This window comes from Neopsephotus bourkii, unplaced genomic scaffold (assembly GCF_033783945.1).
Source record: "Neopsephotus bourkii isolate Nb327-2 ecotype Australia unplaced genomic scaffold, CSIRO-AGI_Nbou_v1 NB_1780, whole genome shotgun sequence".
Taxonomy (NCBI): domain Eukaryota; kingdom Metazoa; phylum Chordata; class Aves; order Psittaciformes; family Psittacidae; genus Neopsephotus; species Neopsephotus bourkii.
In genome coordinates this window covers 520,274-539,799 of record NW_026902254.1, presented here as the reverse complement: position 1 = coordinate 539,799, position 19,526 = coordinate 520,274, and the positions used below count along the sequence as shown (strand labels likewise).

The window sequence follows — 19,526 nt, the reverse complement described above, 5'->3', positions numbered from 1 at the left end:
TGGGCTGTATTACAGCACCATGAGGGCTTTGATCCTGGCCAGAAGCCCTGTAGTCCTGTGCGTTAGGGGAGTTAGCATGGGAAGGGGGTCTCGCCCCTGGCAAAATGTTTCTGCTGCAACTTTTGTTCTGAGCACAGTCTCTTTTTAAAGGTGCTGTTATCATCCTGTCATGGTCTGGATGATGTGCATCAGGGTCTTGTCATCATGGGCCATTTGGAGAGGAAGCTCTTGAATGGTTTGAGTCTCCCTGGCACAGCCTGTCTTGTTATGCGTGCTCTATAGGTGGACTCTTCATTTAGGATGGTCAGCAGTGCCTGAAAGGTGTCAGTGAGAACAGTTCTGTCAGTACTCACCTTCACTGCTTGAGCAGTATGAATGTTGTAGGTGTGTGGAATAGAAGCATCACACCTCTAAAGCTGCTTTAATGGAGCTCGAAAGACTGTGGCTGGAAAACAACACTTGGCAATAGGAGATATATAAAACCAGAGAGAATGGTGCAGTTGGGCTGCTCAGGGGAAGCTGCTATTTGACACTGTGACATGTGGTATTCATATAACTATAATATATAACACACGGTGGTCAGAATGTTGCCATCCAGTATCCTGCATCTTAATATAGGTGGGAAGTGAAGTTTTTAACCTTTGTGATGATATAATTCACCTATTTTTAGAAAATATGTTCCAGTATTAGATTGCACATCTGTTGCTGATCCATGGATAAGTATAAAGCAGCTTCTGCCCCTAGACCAGTGCCACCTCAGCCCACATGGCCTAGCCATTTGCTCCCAGTGGAGCCTTGGCTGACACTGTGGGTCCCTGCTGTGCAGGCTCCGGTGTCCTGGGGGTGCACCCGCTCTTCTGCCACAGAAACCTTCCCTTGCATCCTCTGTCGATCCGTCTGAGTCACAGGGCAGCCACCCCACAGCTGGTGCCACAGCTCCTGCATTTCCATCTGTCAGTGCAGCTGATTTTATTCCCACTGTAATAGCAGGTGATGGACCCCTCGATCCTCTTCTTGAATCTAATAATTACACATTGGTGGTGTACATTTCAGAAAAGCAAAGTTTTAAGAGAAAGAGCTCTTAAACTAAACCCAACTTAAAATCCCTTCATTTTGTAGCCAAGTTTGTAGCTTCATTTGGGTTGGCATTTCATCTGTTACGAGGCTGGATGAGTCAGCGTTAGTGACATCTGCATTGGCTTCATGGAGATGTCAGTGAATGATGTACAAAGGTAATTAACAATTCCCGTTTCCAGTCTTAATTATTGACAGTGATTTAGTTCTCATCTGTAGTTCGATGCAGGATGCCAAAAGCACCACGGTACAAGGCATCACCCAACTGTTGATGAGTTACACTTCAATATGTTCCTTAAACGTCAGAAAACACAGCCCTGTGGGGTCCAATCCTGTCCTCCCACAGGGGCACTGCCTAAACAGTTACATGTGGCTCATTAACGTCCAGAGAGAGCGCATCTGTGTCTGTAGCCTCTGTGTGCTTGTTTGCCTTACATCTTCAGCGCTTCTTGCAAGAAACTGATGCTCCGCACAGGGTGGGTAGGGGTCCTTCGGCTGGGGACCACCGCACATGTGTGCTTTGCCGTCAGATGGCGCTCCAGGCTCACGCTGCGGTTCCCCTTCCTCTGCTGCTGTCTCCAAAGGGTTCCGCCAAGGAACAAAAGAGCCAGGTTCTGGTTTACTCCATGTCAGGGAGGAAATGCAGCAAGAAGAATCTCTTCTGAAAGGCACATAACATCCGTAGGCCCAGCTCCCCGCCAGTTACAAACAGCATTGCACAAAGGCATTGTTGCAGAGTGAGTCTGCAATACAAGGCTGTGAAAACAGAGGGGAAGAAACCCTATTTTGGGGTGATAAAACCCTGTGTAATGATAAACTAGCAGTATATGAAACAGTGCATGGCAAACTTGTGAAACGTGCAGTCTGGCGGCTTTGCAGCTCAGCAGCATCTTAAGAAGGCTCCTGTCTCTGGGATCTTTTAACTTAAATCTAACAGCATTGATCTGTGTTGTGTGCATCTGTTGTAATGCGACTGCAGACGACGTATGGACCTGATGGACCTTCTGGTGGGAGCTCTGGTTCTTACTGTGCTCTCATGGTTTAGGTGCAACAAACTGAAGTTAAAAACAATGATCAGGGTTTTTCATAACTTCAATGTTTTTATTCACTTTCTGAAGCTGAACAATAAGAAACAGAAACTCTGTGGCAGCGTTTAACTGGAACTTCGGCAGGAGACATGCTGCTTTAAGGGAAATTCTAGCTGCAACTCTTGCTTGAGATCTCTGTGCACTGTAATTAATGCATAGGTTTGGGAACACTGTCAAGATCATGGCCCAGGTAAAGACCTGAAAGACTGAATGTTCATCTTTTATAAATCAAATGGGGAGATGACAGCAGGTTGTTAGAAAGGTTTTGTTCTATTTTTGAACATGGCAGGAATTTTCTGCAGTAATAGCAAGTTTGGCATCAGAAAGGGCCTTGTAAACGTTGCTGTTAACCCCGGGAGACAGCAGTGCTTGACAGCAGGAGCTATGTCACGCTAAATTAGAAAGGGCTTGAACCCAGCCCGGAGCCCCTGTAAAGCCTCAGAAATCAGAGTGTGTTGATCTCGGTGTGTCCTGTCTTTATCTTGACATAATTTCTCCACTTTGAAGAGCGAGGCATTTCAACAAAAGCACCTTTCTGTAGTTCCCTCTCCGGTTCCTCCCTCCCTATTCAGCGCTGGTGACAGCAGAGAGGTTTCCACGACAACAAGCCGTGCTGTTGCCTCAGGTGACAAACTACAACTTCAATAAATAACCACTGAAAATAGCTTCAAACAATTAATTAGGTAATGGAAATGTTGTTTTAATAGGGCTTAGATGCTTTGGAAGTAGTCTATAGACCAAATTCTGATCACGAGTGTCTACAATCAAAGCTGAAGCTACCACCTGCAGGTCAGGATGGATGTCTCTGCCTGAATACCCTAAGAGCCATCTAGTTTTAGAAGAACTTCGAGTTCAAAACATATTCCATCAAAAGGATGCAATGCAAAGCGAGTTTATTTCCTTTTTAGGGCTAAATTCTGTTCAAAGCACATTCTGGAAAGAAACATTCAAGCAACAGACCGACTTGACCACCAAAGGCAGCCCACAGCTAGCACGCTGTTTGTGTGCATGCCCTGCACCCACTATGACAGGCAGATGATGAGCACTGCAAATGGTTTTGCAATAAATGGATTTTTCAGTCTTCTCTTTACAGAAGGTGCCTTCCTACAGTTATAAACGCATGATTCATAAATCTCTCCTAATGCTGCTTCTGGTAACAGTTCAATTGATCTTTAATCGTTGTTTAAAATGTGAATCTCCATGGGAGTATTTCAGTCCTCAAGTTTCTCTAGCCCAGGGCGGCTCTTCTGTCTTGCAGCTCAGAGGTAACACAGTCTTTAAGTACAGATGGATACACAGAGCATGTGCACACGCCTTATACTGCAGTTCTCATACAGCATTGTGACTGGTGGTCATCCTGGTAGAATTCCTTTGTTGCTTTCATTTTGCTGTAATCATTGCAATAGGTTTCTCCTAGTGCATCCTTAGAACAAGATAGACAATAGCTGCTACCTTCCTTCATCCCATGGAGTCTGTGGATTACACAAACCCCTGCATTTGCAATGCCATATGTGCTCCTACTCCCTTCAGAGGCTGGTTATGGATTGCAGGTAGAGGTTAAGACCTACATTTCTGTGCAAACAACAGTTAGCCTATGGATGAGGGGCTCTGTGCTGCTCCTCAGTGTTCTCCTCAAGCAGCTCCCTTTGAGGGATTATTCACAGCCATTCTTGTTTTCAAGAAATAAAGATGCCCTTTTAGGTCCCTTTGCAGTGTGCTGGGGTTTACCCAGGTGCTGCAGTGTGTCGTCACACAACATGGATCAGGTAGCTGAGAATAATGTGAAATGGAACATAGTGTGGCGAGACTTCCTTTACAGAGCGTTTTGGGGGCAGAAAATGGTGATTTGTCTAAACTGACTTTTGCAGAAGCCCCACTGGGTTTGTTGTAACTTTGTCAGGTCCGGGATGAAATCCAGGTTTGCTGCAGGGGTGGTAAGAAAACCTCGCAGAAGCTGCTGTGTGGGGTGCGCAGTGCAGGGCCTGGCTCTGGTCTGCCATCGGCCCAAGTCTGTGGAAGAAGAGAACTAAGGGAAAGGTGTACCTGAAGACTGATACCGAAGGTGTTGTTGCACTGGAAGGGAGAAGGTTGCATTTCTTAGCTGTACAGATCAGGTCATAGATGCTGCATCACAGCATCTCAGGTGGGACAATCACAGCCCTGTTCCTGTGTCACTCTGAGTTTTCACTCTGGGACTTCTTTATTTCCCCTTGGAAACTCTTGGAGATGTTGCTTTGGCTCACACGGGGGTGAGACCAATAAAAAACCCTCAGGGTGTCTCTGCAGAAAGATGCCTTTTCTCTGCTTTACTTCCTGCAAGTGATGCAGGTATGGGCCATAAGAGCACCCGAGTCATGTATGTTGAGAAGGGGGAAGATTCAGGCGGGGTCACTTTGGTGAGTGGATGTGCACAAGGTGGCCGTGTCCCTCCTGGCGAATGCATGGAAGGGATTGGCGTCTTGTACAGGAGAGTTGGCTCTTTGTGGTGGATGTCTTAATGGAAGGTTTAAACAGTTCAGCTGCTTTCTTAATGCATTGGTGGTTGCTAAGATACAACCACTCCGATTCTGTAAACCTTGCACTTCAAATATAGTGTATCGGCAAGTAGGGCTTTCTTCTCTGACAGGAGAGAGGGAGATTACAGGGCACTTACTGTTACACCGATGTGAAACTGCTCCTGCAGCCTGCAGAGGTGGCTGTGCTTGCCCCAGTGGTGGGAATCAATGGGATTTTAGTGGCTTCTGGCCACTCGTTGTGGATCCACAAGGAGGATGCTAAAGAGAGAACATGGAGAGTGTAGGATGAGCTGGAAAGAAAGGTAACACAGGGTAACAGTCAGCACAACAGACCAGGGTGTGTGCGGGGTAAGGGTCTGTGGGGACAGCCTGTGTAGAGGGAGCAAGGGGAATCTTTATCCCACACTTGGGCTTAGCCTCAGGCTGCAATTGACCTTCCTGAGCAAGAACCACTCTTTCATAACTCAGGAGAGTTTGGGTTTGGGACTGGTTTGACAGGACCTTGGGGATAAGCTGTGCAAAGGAAGATTTCCTGCAGCTCTACAAAGTGATCAGGAGATACCAGATTTAAAAGGAGCTCTGGGGTCCTGGATGCTCATTAGTGATATTACAATAGCAGCATGAAATAGCCAAACATTTTGCAAAGAAGCCTAGGCTCACAAGATGTGTGGAGGAAGGTGGTGTGAACCAGTACATCTGCTCTATCATTTAATTCTAGGGAAAGTCTCTACCTGCTGAGGTTGCAGAGAGTATTTTGAGCATGCTGATAGAGTGCATTTGATGCAGCAGCATTTATCTGGGTTTGCAGATCAATAGATGTGAGAAACAGAGAGTGCAGCTGTCCATCACAGAGGGGTGTTAGCGGAGATGTCACAAGTTGATAACAGAACCAGCAATGCTCTCCTTCCCACCTCTTCCATGGCACAATCCAAGATGTACATAAATTTGCTGTGAGTGTTGTCTCCTGTGTCACAAAGGAGTCACAGTGCCAGTATCTTGCCTATCTGAGAGAAACCCCTGCTTCCTTCTGCGTCTTCCCACTGACCTGCAAGGGAGCCTGGTCCAGGGCTGTTGGGGATGTTCAAGCCTCCCCAAGGAGAAATGAAAACCAGAGCCTGCCGGGGCTGGGATGTTGGCACAAGTCATTGACAGTGGGGTCTCACTGTGGTGTCCTGCCCACGGCAGCATTTATTGTACAGGTAGAGCACAGACAAATACCAACCTCTTTGCTCCAAATATGACACCCTCATTCCAGTTTCAATTAGTTATCACTTATCCTTTATAGTGAATTTTTCCTCAGACTATTCCTCCTATTGGAGAAACGATGATGAAGCCACAAAAGGTGGTGAGGGGGTTTCTGGAGTTCTCTGATCAAAATACTCCTCTCCCTAGAGCACAGTCAGTTTATTACCACTTGGTCCTGTATGTAAAGTTAATCTGCTTGGGAATCTATTCAGATGTGTTGGATGAGGCTGCTGCAGGAGACATACACATGCTATAACTATGATTATTACTGGTTTTAAAACAGGCTGTCCAGCAACCCACCCTTCGATAGAGTCACTATTACAGGTTTTATTCTTGTTAGTGCCCATGTTATAAGAAGAATATGTAGCATCACCACCCTAATTTAAATAGTTGCTTCATGGAATTGTTGATTTAAGGATCTTGTCCCACTCATTGACTGTCTCCACTTGGCAAACGGCAAGACAAGTAATGAGCTGTGCCTTGCCTGGCTGATCCATATTCATGGCAGCTTTTATAGCCAAGGAGTCTGCTCAGTCAGGTGCTTCACGTGAAATGTTTTGCATCAGAGGCCAGGTTTAGGATCTCTGACTGCCTGGAGAGCTGTGCTGGCTTTCACACAAGTTTGATCCTTGTCCAACCTCAGAGAAAAGGAAAAAAACCATCCACTTCTCAGAAAAGCATTCTCATGGTGCCCTCCAAAAGCAAACCTCCCCGGTGTGCACAGCAACCTCCCCCGTACACAACAGCCAGGCTTACCTTGGCTTCACAAAGCCAAAGAAACACCTTGTCCCCAAGCATCTTCTGAAATTAGGCCCAAGTTTTTGAATCTCGCCCACTCCAGTCATCCTGTTGCATTCTGAGGTTCTACCACATAAGCAAGATAAGTGAATTCATGCCCTAATTTTAGACCTAATGCGATTTGCTGAGAAGACTGCAAATGAAAAAGGATTACTGTTGGGAGTGGGAGCAAATTGCTGATAATGATGTTTGTTAGTGAAAATTGGACATAGAAGGCAAACAAACCTTGTACTTGCCCACTCATCGGGGATTAATAGCCACAACCTTGGAAGGCTCCAAAGGACTTAACTGCCTGAAAGCAAGATGAGTTTGCTGGCTGCAAACAGGAGAAGCAGGTGGCTCATATCAGTACCCCCCTTCCAACCATAAAGGGTTAAATTTCTGTATGCAGTTACTAAGTATGAGTGTGAAAAATGCACAGTTTGCCATCTGGCTCCTGCTCCTACTGGGTCTTAGGGATGAAAAGGGGAACTGGGAAGGCAAATAGGGCATTGCTTGAAGTGTTGATTTTCAGCTGAGATTTCGCTCTTCAGTGCCTAGCCGTATTTGTCCAGCTAAATGAGTGGGATTGACTGTGTCTTCCCAAAGAAGGGGGGGAGAATTAGCATGTAAACTGTGGGGAAGCTGTGCAGAGCAGCACACTGCCTAATACAACAGCTGAGGCATATTTATTCTGGTCTGCATCCAGGAAAAGGACTCAGCCTTTCAGTGTCTAATGCGTGTGTGCTGATGGACATGTGGTTTCTCGCAGCCCAGGGCTCCACACAGAACATGCAGACAGGTGATATCACCATCAATATGGTGATAGGTGCTTTATAAATATATAAATAAAAATAAATGCAAATGTAAATATAAATATAAATATAAATAATCTCAGCCTTAGCTGAGATTCAAAGGAAGAGTCCAAAATCTGGGGCAAGCATCACAATGAACGGGAAGGGTCAGGCAACACTGGGAAGTGAATGCTTTCCTAGTTCTAAGTGTGTGTGTGTGTGTGTGCACCACTTTTTCCCCTTCTTATTAAAAACCTATTTATGTATGTATTTCTACCCTGTTGTAGACGTAGAAAGGAAGCGGGGGGAGAGGGGAAGGGATGGAACAGGGACACTGCTCTGCTGGTAGCCCTATGGTTTGACACCTGGGCCAATGTCTGCCTGATTTAGGAGGCCAGGCCTGGACACATCCCAGACGTGCCCACATGGCCTGCTGTGCTGGAAGGCCTCCAGCCTGGCCAGTGATGACACCAGTGCCATTTTTTACCCTGTATTTGTGTGTGTCCCTTCACATTGCACGTATGCCTTATTCCATCTGTAGGAAACAGACTCCAACCTCCTTCAGTCTACGTTGGGCTATGAGCAGAGGAAAAAGCTGGTCCAAGGGGTAAATCAAAAGTGTATCTCCAGTTCTGCTGTAACTGTCTGCACACACTCACCATAATGCTAAACCCCCAGGTTTACTTGCCACACAACCTTAGGTTCACATAGCAGTAGCTTGTCCTGTGAGTCCCAATCCCTGTGACTCTTCCTCCTCTGTTAAAAGGAGCTGAGCAACCCTTTCATGTCTAGCTTAAAAATAAGCTGTGTCTGGAAGTCATCTATTTATGCCTTTTTGGTTGTAGTTTTATTGAAAAAGCTGGTATTAACATATTTATATTTTTATTCAACAACAGTTAGCTAATCTGTGCAACACAAAGAATGCAGCCATGAACAACAGCTTCCAAAACAATCAATCAGCTTTACCGACTTTACCATCACTTACTCTACACCACTGAAAGCTCAAATTGAAAAGAAAAAGAGAAGTTGGAAACACTCACAATGACGATGTTAACTTTCCGTACATTCAAGAAACCAGGAAACCGATCTGCAGTAGAGATGTCAAAGACAGGAACGGAATACTGGTCTTTGAAAGGTTTCTATTTATTTCCTCTATAATCACTTCACGGTATTTTGGTTGGGCATTTCATTAGTTCTATAAAGCTCCGAAGATATATTTCTTTCTTTAATTTTAACGTTCTTTTTGGTACCCAAAGCTGTAACAGAGTAAGGTACTTCAAATTAAAAACAAAAAACTGTGGTATTTATTAAGATCTGCTTTATAATAAGTTATCTATAGAACTTGAGAATGTTAAAAGCTAAATATATGTATTACAGTACTTCTAGGTGTAAATGCCAGTATGATCTGACAGCATTATTTTTACTTGTTTTTGAGCTGCAAAGGTTAATGGAGGAGGCCAAAAGTCAAAGAAATTGTGACACCCTTGAAGCGGTAGTTTGGCATTAACAAGTTTTCTATGCAATTTACCACATTCTTAAACCTTTTTACAAGTGAGGGGAAAAGAAAAGGCAATTTTGTTAAATTTCATTCGAATAAATATGTACATGTACTGTCCATGCCTGCTACAGCATATACTGTCTTATAAACGCTCCCAATTCCCTTTCAAATGAACCTACACATTTCATACTCTATGCCTGGTGTGTCTGGGAAGTGATGCACATGCGTTTGTGCTTCTACACATGAAGTACACAGCATTGATCTAGAAAACTTTCAAGGTACAGAGTTCATGTGTTGTGTTGTCATATAAAAGCTTTGTTTTATTAGTCCTTGTAAGCAGATTTTCACCCTTTCCTCCCAAACCAAATTACAGAAGCATGCAGATCCCTTCATTGGTACATTCTCCACTTACCAAGAAATCAGTGCATAGTGGCTTAGAGATTTATTTTTTCTGAGGAGTTTTAATATGGGCAGATTAACAGGTCACGTGACTTGTGCTCTTTTATTCGTGGGTTGAGGAGAAATCCTTTGGGATATTAATTTTTCTGCCAGAGCTATTAGGGATGCAGCAGAACTTTCTTTTCCCGGATTAAGAGGGCTTCCTGCCCACTGCACTGTTCCCATACGATTCCTGCATGTGCCACACTGATTGTGTATACTTTCCCATTTACCCATCACTATTCATTTTAAACCAGAGATAGATCTAACAGTGTATATGTGGAAGGTTTGGTTGGGTTTGGAGCTTTTTATGTTTCATATTTCTCCAGGAATAATTTTGTCTCCTAGCAGTGGACTCATTTCAAAGTGTTAAAATTCACTGACAAGTGCTGCATCTCACGGCACCATTCCTTTTACAGTTACATTGCCTGTATTCCCCAAGGCCACGACTAAAATAACCACGCTGCAATCAACAAACAAGGGACTTTCTGAAGTGTCTAGCAGTGACGTAACTTTCTTCCCACTGAAGCTGACTGCTGCCTTCAAGGACAGCACTTCTAGCCAAGGTTTCCAGAACTCCAACCCCCAGATGGCAGGGTGGGTTTCTGTCAACTGCCTGGCTGTGTCTGACCAGTCTGAAGTGGCAATACATAGTCCTTCACGTGATGAAGGTACTTGTTTTGAATAGGACAAAGAGATCTATGGAGAATAAACTCCTTAAAGTAAGCCAGCTGAGTAACTATACCAGTCTGACACTTACTTGGGAAGTTGAAGCACAAAGCAATGTGAATAAATAAATAAACAAGAGGGTGTTGTAAAGAAGGGAATGGGATAGGTGAGACAGGGCAGCTTTTCAGTGGCAGGGATCCTGCTTCCAGGTATAAGAGTCATGAGGCCACTCCCAATGTGCCACAAGGTCTAAAGGAATGTTGCTATTCATTCACTCAAACAGGCCTGGCTTAGCTGAAAGAGGAAAATGTTACTGAAAAAAATAATCAAGAGACTGAGGCAAAAAGCTCTAACAATGTGGTAAATGCTGTGGACTGCAAAAGCAGGCAGGGCACTGGAAGCGCATGGCCCTAGGAGCCATTGAGACCCTTGAAAACACTAACGGGAGCTGAGGAGCCTCAGCCCTCCTCAGGAACACTCCCAAAGTGAACAAATACCCCTGTTTGTTTAAAGGAACCAATACAGACCACAGTACTGGATTTGCAGTCGTGCCTTTTACTCATACAGTTGCAGTGATGGAAAATTAGAAGTAGTTGGCTTGCCATCAATAAAGATACAGGCTGAGGGATGAAAGGATGCAACCTACAAATCCCACCACAGAAGCCACAATTTTTTGTGAAGATCACATCCTTCTACAACTCTCAAGAGGCTGGTTTGTAAATATAGAGGGATATTGATAAATCTAGTGCATTTCTGAGTTCACTTTATCCTGAAATATGTACAGATTGTTTGTCGCTGCTATAGCAATGATGTTCTCGGTTGGGTGCCATGCTGTGTGCAAGATCTTCTTAGTAAAGTCCAAACTGTCAACACTGATGTCATCTTTCCTCCTTTTGCCTCCGACGCAGACCCTCCGGGGCTTGAGAATAGCTCGTGGTTTGCTGCTCTCTCGGGATGCCTCCAAGGTCACATCCCTCTTGGTGTTCCGGTCAAACATTCGGAAGAAGTTGTTATATGCACCGGTCATTATCACACTGCAGGGAGAGAGAAAGAACAAGAACAAGGAGTTAAACAGCATTGTGGGCTCAAGACAGCTGAGCTTTGATCTCAGAATGAGGCAATTTCTGGCTTCAGCTACGAAAAGGACATAAACCATGAGTTTCCAACTACTCACCAAAGTGTACAGTTTTCTACCACTGTCTTCCCCTTCCCTTCTAGAGTATTCAATGAAAAGTACAGTTAATCAGAAGCATGCAGGAATGTAAGGACCACAACATCATGAGAGTAATTTCATAAGACAATAGAAGTAATATGTCCTAAAAAGTTACTTTTAATAACCCTTCAGCTTTTTACAAGTTATTCACACAGCTACAGGTTGGGCAGAGAAGAGATTCAGAGCAGCCCTGCGGAGAGGACTTGGGGATGCTGGTCAATGAGAAAATGAACATGAGCCAGCTTCAGTGTGCGCTTGCAGCCCAGAAAGCCAACCGTATCCTGGGCTGCATCAAAAGGAGCGTGACCAGCAGGTCAAAGGAGGTGATCCTGCCCCTTTACTCTGCTCCTGTGAGACCTCACTTGGAGTATTGTGTGCAGTTCTGGTGTCCTCAACATAAAAAGGACATGGAACTGTTGGAACAAGTCCAGAGGAGGGCCATGAAGATGATCAGGGGACTGGAGCACCTCCCGTATGAAGATAGGCTGAGAAAGTTGGGGCTGTTCAGCCTGGAGAAGAGAAGGCTGCATGGAGACCTCATAGCAGCCTGCCAGTATCTGAAGGGGGCATATAGGGATGCTGGGGAGGGACTCTTCATTAGGGACTGTAGTGATAGGACAAGGGGTAATGGGTTAAAACCTAAACAGAGGAAGTTTAGATTGGATATAAGGAGGAAATTCTTTCCTGTTAGGGTAGTGAGGCACTGGAATAGGTTGCCCAGGGAGGCTGTGAATGCTCCATCCCTGGCAGTGTTCAAGGCCAGGTTGGACGAGGCCTTGGGTGATATGGTTTAGAGCGAGGTGTCCCTGCCCATGGCAGAGGGGGTTGGAACTTGATGATCTTAAGGTCCTTTCCAACCCTAACTGTTCTATGATTCTATGATTAAGGATCACTTATTTCAGGCTCTTCTCTTTCCCCAGAGCTTTGCCTTTCCGACAGCTGAGATTTACCATGATCCCCGAAAAGGACTTTAAAAAAAATTTCAATGTATTTCAAACATTTTGATACACTAATAAGATTTACTATTGAATTACGTATTGTAATGAATAATTTGAAGTGTTTCGGAACATTCTGAAAAATAACAGAGGTTGCACAAGTAAATCCTTTCCAGAATAAACCCATTTCCTTTCTGAGGCCATAGACCTTGCAGGTCTCAAGACCATTAAAATTTGTATTTACAATGCTGCTTAGAAATAAATACATTGATAAACAGGATCCTGTCATCTCTTCTATGAAGTTCGAATGAAGCTTCAAGTCAGGATATATTTCTGGGTCTGGGAGAAAGGGACAGAAAACATCCCTCGATCTGTATACAAATTACCCCATTAATCAGCTTGTAGTTTGAAATAATGGATTGCCAGTTGCTTCGTTCCCCCAGTCCCTAGGGGAGGATATTTTGTCACTAACTTTAATGAATTCAGGATTTCATCCATGGCCCCCAGGTTATTGGATTAGCATAATCATGGCTTTCAGAGCCTTGCTCGAAAGCTCATCCCCTGTGAACTTTTTCCATATGCAAAGACAGGGCTATGCTCAACTCTCCTGCCTCAGCCTCAGATAGGGAGTCTTTTCCAAATTTCCATTCTGGAAGCAGGCACCCACCCCAAACAGTCAGGTCTCCACAGGAAAAGCTGCACAGTTCCAAGACTCAGGCGATCAGGAACTATTTGCCTTTCTAGTACAGCCCAACAGAGCATATTCCACCTGCTTCGTATTTAATAAACTAAAATCCATCTCAAATGACAGTTGCTTTAGCACTCTGCTGTTGTTTCCCACTTGGGGAGAAGCTGTGTTGAGCAGCACACTGTCCAGGAAAGCACAGTATATGCAATCATGGGAGAATTCAAAAGCATAAACTATACTCTGCACCATACAGAAGCTCACTAGCTGATTAGATTAGATGCTCCTGGATTTAGGAGCTGTCTTACACTATGTGCACAGCCTCCAGCCACTGTTGCCTTGATCTCATTTGGGGCTATTAGGAGCTACTGTAATACAAATGAATAATGCACTGAAAATGGCAGAAATGGGAGCTGTGCAGCTCACTGCTCTTACCCTACAGCTACTGACTGACAGCAGCTCTGCTCACTTCAGAGCCACTGCGGGGTAACTAGAGCGGGTGAGCTGGATTTGTACACTGGGAATCACTAACTGGGCTGCCAGCTCCATCCTGCTTCCACGTTTGCTGATGGCATACTGGAGTGTGATGACAGCTGATTCCACACTGAGCTTGTTATAGCTCCTGAAGCACTAAAGAAGACTGCTTCAGATCAGAAGGGTGTAGCACAGAGACACAGCACACACTGCCCTCAGCAACAGGTCACCTCCAGCCTTCACCCTGTCGGGAGGCTGCTGTAGTGAGGTCTCCAGGCAGCACACCACTGGCTGCTCAGTCTGGGGATGAGCTACAGACACTTTGGCCATGTGCAGCTGCAGCTAGCCCTTGGGGTGTCTGCAGTGAGGTTTCCCTTACCTTCACCTCATCCGCAAAGGCCTGTCACAATCCTGCTTAGTAAGGCACAACTTAACATCCCCACAAGCAAAAAAAACAAGAGTCAGTGTGACTGCTTGATAAAACATACCCCAGATGCTGCAGAAAGCCTATGGATCAAGATTAGTGCCCATTTCAGAAACTGAATCAACAGCAGCAAATTTAATGTTTCAGTCCCTCCAAATCACCGTGCCTTGTCATTTACAGCTCCTGCTGTAACGGTTATTCACAATGTGGAAGAGTCGCGGCTATTTAATATCTCAGCGCTAGCACACACAGTCTGTGATTCAAACAGCCCAGCTCAGCACTGTGGGCTTTCTCCCCTCAGGCAAAACTTGGAATCAGGTTCATAACACTGGAGCACCGTAGGCCATGGGCTGCAGAGCTGTGGTTCCAGGGGAGTGGGGAGTATCCCACTGATGAAGGCAGGAGCTGTCAGGGGAGCAGTGTTCATGCAGGCAGGGTACCAGCGCACCAAATGCACAGAGTGGTATTTATCAAGGATCTTATTTTAGGAGGTTTTGCTTGCAGTAAAACTGCCTTTACAGTCCATTTGCTTTTTAATTTCTTGAACACTTGCATCTTTTTAGAAGTCTGCTTTCTCTGGTTGGATTTACTGCAGTTATTTTTTTTAAACATATGTAGATGACTACTTTCCATGCTGGCCCTGTTTTTCTGCAGTTTAATGGCTCAGTAAAAAATAGCATTATGTAAATGAGAAAGTGCCCATTCTTGTTCAAGGTCACAAACACAGATGGATTATAACCTTACCTGCTGCTTAAAATAACAATAAAAGAGAGCGAGAACTAGGTGTAAGCCTGCAATTTATTCCTGTTCAGGAAAATATAATGTGCAATAATGGAATGTATGCAATACGGAGAAGTTTATATACATACATATATTAGAATAAAAACTGTAGTTGAGTACAGGAAGAGTCTGTTCTGTATTCCCAGTCCCTGCTCGGCACAGCAGTGTTATGACAAGTGCTTGTACAAAACCCTTGCAAGTGAGGCTGGCTCAAGAAATCAAACAAAGCCTCTCACCCAAAATGCCTCACATTAATTCATGCGTGTGTAAGGAAGCAGCCCATAAAAGCTCTGCCTAATCACCTTTACTTCAGTTTGTAAAGCATGTTAAAAGTTGTGCTGCCTGTGGTCAGAGGCACCATGATCTCAGCCATGCAGGGGTGTTTAGGATGCAGAACACACTCTAGTGCATTTTGGGGAGCAGCACACTGATAGCTCAGGCTGGAGCAAAGCTGCTGATTGATAGAATGTGCCCAGCTCGAACCACCACGACACGGAACGGGCAGAACGATTAAAATATAACTTTCAAAGAGGCAAGAAAAGCAAAAAAAAAAAGGCAGAAAAAAAACCCCAAATGGCAGTGACATGGCTGCCCCTGCTACACTTTACACACTGACAGCCTAGCTGGTGCTTGGAAGCAGCAGCAACACACCGCATCTGCAGGGCACCAAGTGCATTCACACAGGATCCTGTTAACCCTGCTGCACTGCCCCACCAGAGGAACATGCTTTCCTCTCTGCATGGTGCTGCTCTGAAAAGCACACTGAGTGCTCTGTGCTCCCCTTTTAGAGCACTTCCAAGCAAGCTCTGGGGGTTTCCGGCAATGTTCTGGGTATGAGTACTCTGAGTGACAACAGAAAACGCCATTAACTTGCCCAGCCTGCACTGACACTGGGTACTCTTGTTTATTAACGACTCAGTCTGAGCTATCTCACTGCCACCAAACCTCAGTCCTCATGTGGGGTTGCTGTGGCCCAAAGTCCTTCCCTTTTTCGTGAAAAATGTATTCTTACAGCAAGTAAAAGGGGAAGCAGAAAACCCCGGTGCAGACTAATCCTACTTCTCCTTTTATCAGTTGACTTTTCTTCTTACTCCCTCTCTAGCCACCATTCTGTTCTTTTTTGCTCTTGCATCCCCTCCAACTCTGACTCTGCCCTTTACCGCACTTTCCGGGCGGGTTTCCCTTCCCCTTTCCTTCCTTATCCCCTCCCCTTCCTCCATTTCTCTCTCTTCTGTTTAGCAGCAGCAGTCATTTTTTCTCCTTCTTGGTAGCTGGTGCAGTGCTGTGTTTTGACTTTCGGGCTCGGAACAAAGGTGATAAAAATGATGTTTTGGTTTGGCCAAGGACTTTGTGAGTCTCATGCTCTGCCAGGGAGGAGGGGAGGCCGGGAGGAAGCAGAGACAGGACACCTGACCCAAACTGACCAAAGAGGTATTCCATACCACAGCACGTCATGCCGAGGGGGGAACTGGGGGGGAACCCGGAAGGAGAGGGGGTCGGCCGGGTCGGACTGGCGGTTCGGCGCGTGGTATTGTACTCCTTTCCTTTGCTGTTTTCTCTTATCATTGTTGTCGTTGGTGGTAGCAGTGGTGATTCGTATTGTACCTTAGTTACTAAACTGTTCTTATCTCAACCCGTGGGAGTTGCATTTCTTTTTGATTCTCCTCTCCGTTCCCCCAGGAGTAGGGGGAGGGCAAGAAAGGAGGGCAGTGAGTGAAAGCTGTCTGGCGTTGGTTAAACCACGACAGTTCTTTTTGGCGCCCAACGTGGGGCACAAGGGGTTGAGATAACGACAGATGTGACCGTCACAATGCTGATTTATTGGATCTCAGAGTTGTTCCTCTTGATCTCACAGCTTCAGAATGTTGTAACTTACTTAGAGCCGGTATTTGTGTGTTAGTGTTTATCAAGTGTGGGGCTTGGGCTAAGGTTCTTGTCTCACTGTACTTTATGGCAATGACTTGTAATACGGGCGAGCTCCAGCAGCAGGGCGGGACGGACGTGGCCGTGGACTGGTCCTGGCCCTCCGGCTGCTCCTCACCGTCCTGGCCCTCGCCCTCGCCTCCGTCTGCGTGAGGCTCTGGGGAGCCGAGGGGGTGCGGCCCCGGGAGCCGGCGGCTGCTGAAGCGGCCTGGGAGAGCGGCCCCGGGGACCAAGCGGGAGCGGTACGGGAGGCCGCGAGGGGACGGCTGCCGGTGGAGGAGGTCGGGGCGGTCGAGGAGCGGGAGCAGGCGGCTGCCGAGCAGCGGGAGAAGGCGGCGGAGGAGCCGAGCCCCGCGGCCGAGCCCAGCCCCGCGACAGCCGAGAGCATTCCCCGGAAGCCGCCCGCCGAGCCCCAGGAGGACGCAGGAGACCCCGCAGCATTTCCCAGCAAGGCAGAGGAGGAAGAGCTGGACTCAGGAAAAGAGAAGCTGGTGGTGGGAGAGCCGGCAAGCACAGCAGCTACACCAGCCCCAGTGACAAGTACAGCAGCATTGCTTGAGAGTTCTGGTTTTGAATGGCGTTTGGGTACCCTTGGAACCTGCCTGCTGATTGTGATGGTGTTCACTATGTTGGCACACATGCAGAGTGTGTTTTACCCACCACCATTTTGTCTGATCTCAAAATTTAAGCAGAGTCGGGTTTGGGTCTTGTCTGGGGTTAGACAACAATATGGGAGGACCAAGAGGTTTTCCCCAAGGCTGGACAGTCATGAGTGGCAGGGCATGTGGGACAGTATGGGCAAGTATCTAGTCCACTGGGCCCCTCCAGTGCTTTGGAAACATTGGAGATGGAAGGACAATGAATTATTTTGAACCTGGTGGGCCCATGACCCTTAAGGCCAACAGAGCAGAGATGCAACATCGAGATGGACTCATGATCAAGGGGTGGACCTAACAATGGACACTACTGCCCAGGTTATTCATGTGTGTGAGCACTGCACACAGCCTCTCCTACTCTGAAAGACTGTTACAAGAGATGGAGCCTGGCATCATGGACCAGATGGACTCAGCAGCTTTATAGGGACTGGTCCATGCACTACAATGAGAGTGCACTTAGATAAGAGTGAGGGTATATTGAAAATGTGGGATCTGAGCATGACGTGAATGGTATGGAATAAGGGGTGGATAATGTCCTGGGTTTAGCAGCAGCAGTCATTTTTTCTCCTTCTTGGTAGCTGGTGCAGTGCTGTGTTTTGACTTTCGGGCTCGGAACAAAGGTGATAAAAATGATGTTTTGGTTTGGCCAAGGACTTTGTGAGTCTCATGCTCTGCCAGGGAGGAGGGGAGGCCGGGAGGAAGCAGAGACAGGACACCTGACCCAAACTGACCAAAGAGGTATTCCATACCACAGCACGTCATGCCGAGGGGGGAACTGGGGGGGACCCGGAAGGAGAGGGGGTCGGCCGGGTCGGACTGGCGGTTCGGCGCGTGGTATTGTACTCCTTTCCTTTGCTGTTTTCTCTTATCATTGTTGTCGCTGGTGGTAGCAGTGGTGATTCGTATTGTACCTTAGTTACTAAACTGTTCTTATCTCAACCCGTGGGAGTTGCATTCTTTCTGATTCTCCTCTCCGTCCCTCCAAGAGTAGGGGGAGGGCAAGAAGTGTGTGTGTGTGGGGGGGGGGGGGGGAGTGAGTGAAAGCTGTCTGGGTGGATTTAAACCATGACACCTGCTCTACACTTCTTTAAAAATACCCTATTTATTTTACCCTCTCCTGCTACTGAAGTATCCTCCTTAGCTCCATCCTGTTCCCTGCTCTGTCCTCTTTTGCTTCACTTCATCATTTCCCTTTCTCTGTTTCCCCGATCCTTTCCAATCTCTTCATTTTACTTTTGAAGGTCCCACTGCTCACCCTCTCTCTGTAATCTCCCATCACCTCCCGCCTTGATTACTCTCACGCATTGTGTGGCTTGCTCAGCTCTCAAGGGTTTGTGGCTTCCATCCTTCTTTCATCCTTCCATCCTTCTTCAGCCTTCATCCAGCTGAAGGCTGAAGAAATGAGGTGGTGGGAGGATCTCCTTTCTCATCACATACAAATCACTGGCAGGGATTTGATAGTGCAGGTTGTGGCACCAGAGATGTTGGAATGGTGGGAGATCCGCAAGGCCAGGCTGGCCATATACCAGCTTAGCATGGGGTGCAGGTAAGGAGAAGCACTGCTGGGTTTCTATTTTGCAGAGCTGCTATTCTTGCCAAGGGCTGTAAAAAAACGGTTTGCATGCACCCATGTGTGCAATCTGCTTTACAGCTGGGCAATCACAGCACAGGCCTTGATGGCCTTTTGGCAGATTCCCTACTTCACCAACCTTAAGGGCATCTGAATGGGATTACATCATTTACACTAAACTGCAATGAGATCTTCCATAACATTTTGGGGCACTGAGATTTCATCAAACACGTAAATCATGAGAACTGGTGCATCTGTCTTTCTCATATCTGTTACTCCCATACTTTGCTTAGATTTCTTTATTGCAAGCCAAGCTCTTAGATGTCATCTATGCTGCACACAACAGTTTTTACTGAAATTGTTCCAGTCAGCTGCCTTCTGGGATGTCAGGGTTTACCCTGAAGCTCTGGGAGTATCAGCTGGAACTAAGGCTTACTTGAAAACCAAACCATACCTTTTCACATTGGTTTGTGCAGGTTTTGGTGTGTTCTTTGTTTTTCAACACCTATTTATAATAATTTTTTGGGCTAACTCTGGCCCAGGTTAGACTTCCTGGATGCACAGACATTTTATTCACCTTTGGATTTCTATTGTCTGGAGAAATTCAGTTCATGTCACAGCTCACCTCCTTCACTGTTGCCCACGAGAGCATGGAAGCTATGTTATGATGTGACAGAACTAATGCTGGGCAAGGCTTAAGGTCTGGCACACACCAGGTTTAAGGATGATAGAAATACAAAGGCAGTCCAGCTAATCTGCCCCTCACT

At 46.2% G+C, this 19,526-nt stretch overlaps 1 protein-coding gene across 6 annotated transcripts in view; it reads right to left on the bottom strand.

Moving 5' to 3' along the window:
• Positions 1-10,634: 10,634 nt before the first annotated feature.
• Positions 10,635-19,526, bottom strand: part of PPP2R2C (protein phosphatase 2 regulatory subunit Bgamma) — a 206,844-nt gene continuing 197,952 nt past the window's right edge. For all 6 annotated transcript variants that reach the window (XM_061379903.1, XM_061379904.1, XM_061379905.1 and 3 more), the window contains one exon: positions 10,635-11,133. In XM_061379903.1, coding sequence (XP_061235887.1) covers positions 10,842-11,133 — 292 coding nt within the window. In that variant the 3' untranslated portion in view covers positions 10,635-10,841. The remainder of the gene's footprint in view (positions 11,134-19,526) is intronic.